Consider the following 11,284-nt stretch of genomic DNA (forward strand, 5'->3'; position numbering starts at 1 on the left):
AAACTAAGATGAATTGATAACATTGATGACATAAATCAAAAAGAGAAGAGGGCCAAGGATACTACCTTGGCTCTAGTAAGGAATGTATGGCCATCCGTACTCCTTCAAACTAAAAATTCAATATTTTACGCAGATCTTATGCAGAGTACACATGACGTTCAGCTTCGCATTAAACTTTAATGACAAAAGTATTTGTTTGAACCGCTGCGCTGCCAAAAGACATCACAGTGGGTAAAATGCTATATGAGTCAGTCCATTATACACCCATCAAGGACTTTAATGTCAAAACATACCTGAAAGTTTATTCTTGGGGTGCCCAGTCTGACGTCAGCTATGGCTCCGAACACAGTTACGGACGGATTGAAAAAGATTTGGTCTGTGTAAGTATAGATCGATGGGTTAAAGAACTGAAATATGCGTGGCGAAGAGTTTTCCCAGAACTGAATTGCTCCGGTTGAGAAAAACTAGGCATTGGAAAGAAAAGGGAACAGAAAATAAGTCGATCAATATTATGGCAAATTAGTATTTAACGAAATGCACAGTGGTAAGCTTGCATAGTAGCCTCAGAGGAATTCATTACAAACACTATTTCAAATACATTCTTTCGAAAAGAAATAGCAAAATGTTGTCCTATTAAAGTGTTCACGAAAAAGAACCGAAGCCTCCTTTGCCTACCGTTATGCGAGAGTAAGTAGTTGCATATCCAATTGGTATTCCAGTGTCAATGGTCACGGTCCACCAGGTAAACCCGAAAATTCTCGAGAAAAGTCTCGAGAAGAAGGAGGTGAGGATGTCAAAGTCTCCTTGTTGAACGCCATACGGAAAGTAGCGATTCTCTGAAAAAAAAAACATTGCAAATAGGAGAGGTTAAAGGTCATTTTCCCCATCCGAAGAAGAAGACAGGGAAAGTAGCAAATTTCTGTAAGAGCAAGAAAAATGAGAGGTTAGTCATTTTTCAATCAGGGGAACAAGATTAATGATTTCGCAGGTTGTTAACTCATGACTATGGATACCTCTTATCAAGTAAAAACAAACAAACAAACATTGAAATTTTCATTGAAACTTGCGAACGAAGTGTTTCAAAGGGAACCTCAAGACCATTCAAAATTTTGTCTGGAGAGAAAGACCAAAGATTTACTATCGCAACAGTGAAAATTTGGCCAAAATCGGATAAAAGTTATCGGAAAGTTATGAAATTGCTTCTCTGGATTTCAGGAGAACAGTTTTTGAATAGTCAATATATGGCAATCGTGACTTGATGATGTCGTCGACCCAGAACTTACACAAAATGTTGATTTATTGTTTTAAAACGCGGTTATGCCATGTCTCAAGCCAAAAGATTTGACCGATCACAGCTAAGAATAACGTATTCTTATGAAGCAAAAAAAAAAAAAGAACAGAAAAAAAGAAGAGTTTTGGTACTTTTTGAACATAATCAATTGAAATTTTTTAAGGTGATAACATCTTGAGCTCAGTTACAATAAATTACGTACTTGCATATTATCTATATCAATTGTTTATGAACTGTTATGCCAAAAATAAGCGAATCTTTAGAAAATCATCCCATCCTTGTCCGATCTTGATCATTCTGTAATTATCAAATCTTTACCTGGAACACCTTTATTTATCAAATGAGCTTGCAACTGGTTTGGAATTTCCATTAAAGGGGGAGGATTTCTAGCAACAAAACGTCCGTACAATAAAATAAACCTGACAGCTAATTCAAGAACCTGTATATATATATATATAAATATATATATATATATATATATATATATATATATATACATTTATAAATAAATAAATAAATAAATATATATATATATATATATATATATATATACATCTTTTTTCCTTTTTTTTTGTGGGACCATACTGTATGCGAAACGACTTGCTCTACTTCGTCTTTTGGGTTCGGAGAAGGTTTTTAGGAATTGACGTACTTCTTGCATCTTCGGCTCTACACCACCCCTGGGGCTCCAATAAAGGAACCAGATCCATCAACAACATTTTGAATTCTCTAAATCCCCCTTGGATCCATGGTTGTTTTGATGAAGATCACATCATAGGTTTAACAGAAGAAATGTAAATGTAAAATGTGTCCGTGACGCAGGAAAATGAAAGCTCATCCCCCCTCGTCTTTCAGTGACAGTCAAGTTAAAGACCAATAGAGTAATTTCATATTGTTAATTATTCCAACTATTGTAACATCTTGCGTAGTTGAATGACCTGAACTCAGAGAGGGCAACACAATTACTCTATACGACATTACATTAGAGAATTGCGTTGTAAGAATACTCGTCAGGAATTTGAAGAATTTACATCTATGTTTGACGAAACTTGACCTTCTAGCAGGTACATGTATAATACCAACATGCTGTTTACTTCACTCTTTAAGCAAATTTTCTACATCTCGTCCAGCTACAAAGCAATGGTTTAATGATGAAATGATTCAGTTTTCGATTAAATATTGGTGCTGTTATTCAATTGCAATATGTAATTAACAATGAAACGCATATAATAAAAAATATATTAAATTCATGACATAACACTGCAATAATGGACAATCTGCAACATTTACTATAACAGCAATGATGTGAATGTATCATGTGGTGCTAAGATGTCACATTCGCAACGTGATTGGTAACTGAAGAACTAAAATAATCACGAAAGTAATTAGCACAACATATTCCATCGCTAATGTGCTCTTCCGACAAGATTTTGCCAACGAGATGAATTCCTAAAGAAAAAAAAAAACTGTTTCCTTTTTCTACGACTTACCAACGCATTCCCCGCCAACAAGTTTGTAACCATCGACGCACAAACACTGAAAAGCGCCTTCAGTATTACTGCAAAATTCATTTTCCATGCAATTGTCAGTCTGTCTGGTACATTCGTCAATATCTTGTAAAATGGAAGAAAACAAACATTTGCAAATGACTCGAATAACTTGCAGAAACACACACACACATACACAAACACACACATACACACACACACACACAAACAAGCAAACAAACGAACACAAAAAGGAACTGTATGATCTTATATTCTACTCGAACTTGCTTCAATTATCTAACTCTTCTTGTCATCATCGACATGTATCTTTCCAATAGCTAAATCCTTTAACTATTGAATTTGATCCTTTTTTTTCTCTCTCTCCCGCTGAGTGTCCAAACAAACAGTGTCGGACGTAGTGATCACAAAATTGATTTCATTCCCAAGAGCAGAAATGTTCCGTCACCAGTTGAACGGAACAACGAAATGCAGAGATAAATCACTTGTTTGGTTTGGTGCAACTCGATCGCACTAGCTAGATGATTATTGAAAAAAAAAAGATGAAAATCACATGCGTCATGCGCATGCGCTGTGGCTGGAAAATCATAGGGAAACATTTCGTCTAATACCAGCAAGCTTGTTGGGTTGGCAATTCATCCTACGGCATTAAAGTCTGTTTTTTTGTCATCTGATCGCACTGACACTGAATCAAGTCAAAGTTATTTGAATAATAGATTATGCGTAGCTATGTGGCTATAGTTCAATATAGTAATGTACCCGCGTTACACGCCAAAACGATAGATGGGCAACCACAAGAATGAGACATGCAACGTAATTAGGGCAGTTAACAGTTTTTTTAATATATATCTGCCTTAAGGAATGTTCTACGTTGGTAAAACATATCCCTGCCGACATTTTGGGAAACAAAATCTTTGAAAGGAATGACAAGTACGGAAAATTATTATTGATGTTGTCAGCATGCAATATTCTTACCTTGGCAATCTCTATTGTTGTCCCCGAGCTCATATCCCATAGGGCAGTCACATGTGAATGAACCGGCATTGTTGTTGCATGTAGCCTGGTAGCCACACAATGTGCTGTTCTCTTCACATTCGTCTATGTCTGCACGGAAGGTATATTGAGATTCGTTACTGTCAAAGTAGGGCCAAAAGAGCAGATTTCTCATATCTTTCTGCAAGAGATTATTTTGTGACATTATGTTAATAACAAAAAGCATTTTTTTTTTATTGTAAGTCATCGGATCCCATTCTATCTAATGAAGAAAGAATTAGCAACAAAAAAAAAAACGAATTGTAAACTTGTGAGTCATTTTGTTTGTGACTTCGCAAGCATTGAATAAATCCTTTGAAATCATAGTTTTCAAGTAATCTAACCACAAAGAGAGAGAGAGAGAGGATCGTTGCCTAAATCAGACCTTCAACAGAAAGACACAAATGTTTTTTTTTTTTTTTTTTTTGGGGGGGGGGGGGGGGATTGGAAAACGCCAGGAACCTCCAAAACCTGATCATCGGGAAGATATTTATTACGCAAGGTTTTTATAATCAATGTATAATTGTATGTGTAAAATTATCTACAAGTAACTAATGATCTATTTTCTGGGCAACAAGGGGCTTAACGAACATCGGATAGAGCAAGACCAACTACATCGAAAACAAGGGTCTTACCGTTGCATGATGGAGTAGCCAGTCGTTCGATTTGTCTCTGAAACAGATCATAGTCATAGATGGCGCCATCCTCGCAAATAACATCAAAGAGTCTGTATCCCGTTGCGCAATCACATATTTCTCCGAAACGCTGGAGGTTGTCGAACTGAATAGTACCGCAGTTAACCCTCCGCGTGGATCTAGATCGGGTTAGCCAAACACAACCCTCTGCAGATATAATGATAATGATAGTAATAACAATGAATATAATAATGATATATATTATAATATATAAGAATTATATATATAAGAATTATATATATAATAATTATATAGTAATAATGATAATGATAATAATAATATAAAGCTAATCAGCCATCATTCTAATGTCGCTAATCAAAAGGGGCACATGACACAATAAACTAACACAAATTAAAAGGATGGCATAGTTCTGGTTCAGATGGGACTTAAGGTTTCCAACATTTAGTGAGATAAAGAAAAATATCTTATGAGATATGAAAGAGAAGACAATTCGAAGAAAAAAAATCAAAGTTTACTTGATGAAAATTGGTTTTGAAATGGCTGAGATATTCGATAACAAAGAGGCCCTAATAACAGATGGAACCCACATTCTATTAGGCAAGTTGTTAGGACCGCTTTGTTTTACTCTGTTTTGGATATCTCAGCTATTTCAAAACCGATTTTCATCAAATAGAGGTTGAACTCCTCTTTAAACATTGTATGCTCTTTATTATTTTCATAGGTAGTTTCGTATTATCTCGGAAAAAAACTAAAATCTTAATCTCCAATCTCAACCAAATCTGCATCATCCCTTTAATACATGATATTTCACAGAGTAATCGTATGCACAAGAAAACAAAGTGTTCAAGCAATCTCAAATGTAGCCTTGTGCAAAAACGACTCTCATGCGGCGAGCGGTGGACTCGCGCGCACATGGCGATCGGAAGGGGGTGAGCTTGCTACTTTCGCAGCTCGCCGCTCGTGCGCTGTGTGTGCGAGTCCATTGCTCTGTGTTTGTGCGGTGCTGCAGTTATTACGAGCTACCATTGCAAAAGGCTATCTTATTTTAAAAAATGCGTCATAATATGAGCCTAATTAATTGCGAACTCTCGATGGCGGCGAATTCCACAATACAGGAGTGGATGCTGCACAAAATATACTATCTCTTCATCTCAAGATTGAATCATGTATGTGGGTCTAACATGCCACTCCTCTGATGAGATCGGAGATTTCTAGTGGGTACTTATTCAGGAATTCAATCAAGTAAACACTAAGGATCACAGCAATTAACGGCTTTCCAGGTCACTTACAGAATCTTGAATCTAACTTTTTCTCATTCTGGTTTTTTATAGCCAATGCAATTATGTTTAAAAAATGGAGTGATGTGTGAGAACTTGGATTTTCTACGTAAAGGAAACCAAATCCCAAAGAGCAATGTGGATTGAGTATAAGCAGCAACATTATTTAAACACATCAGTAAAAGTTAGAGGAAAAATCGGACAATCGATGCAAAAGTTAAGAATTTTTAAAGTTTTGGTGTTGCAATGACTGGATAAGGAGACTACTTTTGTTTATGACATCATTTGTGGACAACAATATAAAGAAAATATAAAGAAAATTAAACATACTTTCACTTTTGTAGCATAATGAAAGAGCACTTAACTAACCTCGTTCAGAAAGCAGGGGGGAATGATGTTACGCTGAACATGTGTCAGTAACAAGTTGATGGAATGTGTAATTTTCATGAAAAATGAATTTTTGTGGAATTCTACTTTTATTTCCTGTTTTGTTGTCCACATATATGATACTGCTAATATCACTCAATCCACATTGCTCTTTATGTTTGGGTTCCTTTAACACACAAGCAGCAGCAGCAGCATCCCGTGCTCTTGGCAACTTCGCAAGTTGATTGGATGTGACATTTATTAATACAGCATTACCATACTCAAGACGAGACCGTGGGCTTACATGAGAGTGAACGATATACGCTATAACTTTGTTTGGCAAATATTTCCTTATGTTATTGATATTACGAATACATATTTATGTAAAGTTCTACAAGTGACAGGAACGCCAAGAAGCTAGTACAATACTTTGTATAAACCTTTAGTGAAAGCGGATAGACCTCTCCTTTCCCAAGTATCCTATCTCTATGCAAGTCATCCCTCCCTCCATTTCCCCTTCCGATGTATATCATAAAATTATGTTATGTACGGAGGCTGCACGCAAATCAAGCCACGCTTATGCTGTAGCCCCTCTGTATTATTCGTTGTTGTATGTTTTGTTGTACGTTTTGCTGTACATTGTGAAAAGACAATGAAGAAAAAAAAATACTCTGTGAACAACTTATATTTATGTTTGTACATGAATGTGTATGTACAATGACGATACAGAAACCAATAAATCAAATCAAATGAAATCAATACAGTTACATCGGAAATTGTCCATTTCGGATATGATAAAATAACTATTATGCTTCTGCTCTCGTGGCTGGCATCACCTTCAAGCACTTGCTTAAGATGGCAGGCTCCTGGCAGGTTCCTGCCATTACATACATTTTTTTCTTTCTCTTTACCTGAAACAAGGGTATTGCCGATTTCTTTGATCTCATTGTCATTATGTTTAAACTTTAAAAGATTCTTGTGATTAGTACATTATGAATGTAATAGCATTTTTCCTATTTTGCTGTCAGAGACACGTATTGTCACTTCCACGTGTGATTATCTTGATAAAATGCAGAATTAAAATCAAACTGAAGCTGAACTGAATATTGTATATGCGCAGACACTGACTTATAGGAATCAAACTGAACAACTAAATTCCGCGCGTTTGACATTACATTAGAGATCGACATCACCAGTACGTAGCGAATGACTTTGAATTCTACTGACAATAACAAATTGACCATATCAACAAAGAAGAGTCTCCGAAAAAACTTTGGAAAGTGGTATTGCCTCTGCAATAAATTATGTTGCAATGCATTCAAAGACAATGCAAACTGACATTTCACGTAACTATGCTTTAACACAGAGTGCTGTGACATGATCGTTTCTTTGGCACACCATTATTTGATCAAATACGTTAAACGTTGAAGGATTTTGTGTGTTTACTCGTTTAATTAGCAACCTCGTATTTATAAGAGATTCCTCTTGACGTGTTAACTTGAATATGCAAAATCATTAGCCATAATCTTTGTGACTTTCTCTCCTGGCCCAGGGTCACAGTCTTAATCGCATTTACGAGCTAGCAAGGGAAGGAGTAAGAGAAAGAAATTAAAATCAGAACATACCTTTAAGAGTCTCACATCTGTCGCCCTTGTAATCGCCTGTACAATTGCAGGAGTATTGAGTAATTTCGTCGACACACGCTCCCCCATTCATGCATGGATTATCGTCGCAGACTCCTGCCTCTGTAAAACAGCAAAATGGTGATTTCTGGTAAACTTACATGGGACACGAGGAAAATGGTATTTGCTTGACAAGGAATATTCCAAACACAATTTTGATGTCTAGCTCCACACTACATTTTACCATAAGGGAATGGTATAGTATTGGTGGAGATGATGTTTAGGCTTTTAACTCTTTGCAAGATATCAAGAAACCACCTATGAAATGATACAAGGAGCACATCAATCTAAGAGGATTTCAAAATTTGTTAGATCAAAATTGTCTCTGGCATGGCTAAGACATCCAAAAACAAAGCAAAACAAAGCAATCCTAATAAAAGGTTGGACTAGGATTGCTCTGTTTTGGATATCTCTGCCATTTCAAAACTAATTTTCAGCAAATAAACGTTGAATCCCTGTTAGAATGACATGCTCTTTCATATTTCGTAAGAGGTTTCATGAAGAAATGTTAGGAACCTGAAATTATAAGGTCTCAACCAAAACTATACGATCCCTTTAACTCAGTGGCCTATTCGATGCATTTATAGCACACACACACGCACACACACACACACACACACACAAATGTTACCATTATCAATCGTATTCATCGCTTCTTATGGACCCCATTTACGTGATTCATCACGAACAATGAAAGGAGCCTACATTGTTGCGTTCAAAGAAGTAGTTCCAACTTGTACACGTATCTATAATTGTTTGTCACCTGTTGTAGTCTCCATAGACGTCGTAGCTGGTTGTGTTGTGGATTCAGTTGTTACCTCCGTTGTAGCACGAACTGTCGTTGTTCCCTCAGTGGTTATAGCAACTATTAAGTAAAACACGGATCAAGCGTGTAATGTATGTGGGAAATAATGGTACACACGATTTTGACAACAGTTTTCAATTGTCAATTGTCAATTTTCATCTCTCAAGATAATCATCTTTTCAACGTCACTTGTTCAAGTCTTGGCTGGGTATGTCAAGACAACGGTTCCATGACATTTGCTCCTGCAAAAATTGTTCCCTTGAGAAATCTACAAGCTACCCCAAATATAACACCTACCCACAAACATAACCCTAACCCTAATACTAAACTTCAAAACCTGCCACTACCGAATCCTTATCCTAGGTTCTTGGATAATATAAGACCGGAGCAATTGTCTCATAAGCAAATGTTGTGTCCATCTGGATACTTGACCAGGAAGAGATACTGAAATTAATCGTCTGGTTTTTGTTTCCTCTACTGCCAAGGTTACGTATCATTCTCCCTCACTTTCGTAGCCATGAATTAATAAGGAAAATAAAGTCAAGTGAGAGAGAGGATCCTGTTCCATATCAGTTGGTGATTTTGGTTTGCTCTTAAGATTATACCGAAGATGAATGAGTAGAAAACAAAACTTACCTGTTGTCTTGTCTGTGGTCAAATCTTCTGGTGTTGTAGCAGTGGAAAACTGACCGGGCTCTGTAGTAGAAGGGAATTCTGAAGTAGAAATAGTTGACGTTTCCGTAGTGAAAGCTGTGCTTGGCTCCTCAGTAGAAGTGGGAAGGTCATCGGTAACTTCAGTTGTCGCGTACACAAAAGTTGCTAACGGTTCCGTAGTTGGAGTAGTCATATCCTCAGTAGAAACGACAGGTTCATCGGTTGACATTGCTATTTCTGTAGAAAAGCCAGGTTCCAACGTAGAAATTACATCTTCCTCAGTAACCGCGGTAGAATCTGAAACCTCCTCAGTAACGTCCGTGGTCTCGTACACTAACGTTGCTAACGGTTCCGTAGTTGGAGTAGTCATATCCTCAGTAGAAACGACAGGTTCATCGGTTGACATTGCTATTTCTGTAGAAAAGCCAGGTTCCAACGTAGAAATTACATCTTCCTCAGTAACCGCGGTAGAATCTGAAACCTCCTCAGTAACGTCCGTGGTCTCGTACACTAACGTTGCTAACGGTTCCGTAGTTGGAGTAGTCATATCCTCAGTAGAAACGACAGGTTCATCGGTTGACATTGCTATTTCTGTAGAAAAGCCAGGTTCCAACGTAGAAATTACATCTTCCTCAGTAACCGCGGTAGAATCTGAAACCTCCTCAGTAACGTCCGTGGTCTCGTACACTAACGTTGTTAACGGTTCCATACTTGGAGTAGTCAGATCCTCAGTAGAAACGACGGGTTCATCGGTTGAAATGGCTATTTCTGTCGAAAAGTCAGGTTCTACCGTAGAAATTACATTTTCCTCAGTAACTTCGATAGAATCGGAAACCTCCTCAGAAACCTCTGTAGTCCTGTACACAAAAGTTGTAGATGGTTCCATACTTGGAGTTGTCAGATCATCTGTAGAAAAGTCGGGTTCATTGGTTGATATTGCTATTTCTGTAGAAAAATCAGGTTCCTCCGTAGAAATTTCAACAACATTAGTTACCTCGGTAGAATCGACAACCTCAGTAACGTCTGTGGTCTCGTACACAAAAGTTGTAAACGGTTCCATTGTTGGAGTTGTCAGATCATCTGTAGAAAAGTCGGGTTCATCGGTTGAAATTTCTATTTCTGTAGAAAAATCAGGTTCCTCCGTAGAAATTTCAACAACATCAGTTACCTCGGTAGAATCGAAAACCTTAGTAACGTCTGTGGTCTCGTACACAAAAGTTGTAAGCGGTTCCATTGTTGGAGTTGTCAGATCATCTGTAGAAAAGTCGGATTCATCGGTTGAAATTGCTATTTCTGTAGAAAAGTCAGGTTCCTCCGTAGAAATTTCAACAACATCAGTTACCTCGGTAGAATCGAAAACCTTAGTAACGTCTGTGGTCTCGTACACAAAAGTTGTAAGCGGTTCCATTGTTGGAGTTGTCAGATCATCTGTAGAAAAGTCGGATTCATCGGTTGAAATTGCTATTTCTGTAGAAAAGTCAGGTTCCTCCGTAGAAATTTCAACAACATCAGTTACCTCGGTAGAATCGAAAACCTTTGTAACGTCTGTGGTCTCGTACACAAAAGTTGTAAACGGTTCCAAGTTGTCAGATCATCTGTAGAAAAGTCGGATTCATCGGTTGAAATTGCTATTTCTGTAGAAAAGTCAGGTTCCTCCGTAGAAATTTCAACAACATCAGTTACCTCGGTAGAATCGAAAACCTTAGTAACGTCTGTGGTCTCGTACACAACAGTTGTAAACGGTTCCATTGTTGGAGTTGTCAGATCATCTGTAGAAAAGTGGGATTCATCGGTTGAAATTGCTATTTCTGTAGAAAAGTCAGGTTCCTCCGTAGAAATTTCAACAACATCAGTTACCTCGGTAGAATCGAAAACCTTAGTAACGTCTGTGGTCTCGTACACAAAAGTTGTAAACGGTTCCATTGTTGGAGTTGTCAGATCATCTGTAGAAAAGTCGGGTTCATCGGTTGAAATTTCTATTTCTGTAGAAAAATCAGGTTCCTCCGTAGAAATTTC

The 11,284-nt window shown here is 37.4% G+C and overlaps 1 protein-coding gene across 1 annotated transcript in view; it reads right to left on the reverse strand.

The window, feature by feature from the left end:
• LOC139719224 (uncharacterized) overlaps positions 1–10,845 on the reverse strand; it is a 33,148-nt gene extending 22,303 nt beyond the window's left edge. Inside the window, exons 1-8 of the mRNA XM_071630654.1 lie at positions 9,251–10,845; positions 8,573–8,674; positions 7,753–7,872; positions 4,464–4,670; positions 3,772–3,900; positions 2,782–2,904; positions 676–836; positions 294–464 (exon numbers count right to left, since the gene is read on the reverse strand). Of these exons, the coding sequence (XP_071486755.1) occupies positions 294–464; positions 676–836; positions 2,782–2,904; positions 3,772–3,900; positions 4,464–4,670; positions 7,753–7,872; positions 8,573–8,674; positions 9,251–10,676 (2,439 nt within the window). The 5' untranslated portion in view covers positions 10,677–10,845. The remainder of the gene's footprint in view (positions 1–293; positions 465–675; positions 837–2,781; positions 2,905–3,771; positions 3,901–4,463; positions 4,671–7,752; positions 7,873–8,572; positions 8,675–9,250) is intronic.
• Positions 10,846–11,284: the final 439 nt, after the last annotated feature.

This window comes from Diadema antillarum, unplaced genomic scaffold, assembly GCF_040938485.1.
Source record: "Diadema antillarum isolate AM-2024a unplaced genomic scaffold, OU_Dant_1.0 scf00000107, whole genome shotgun sequence".
Lineage (NCBI taxonomy): Eukaryota > Metazoa > Echinodermata > Echinoidea > Diadematoida > Diadematidae > Diadema > Diadema antillarum.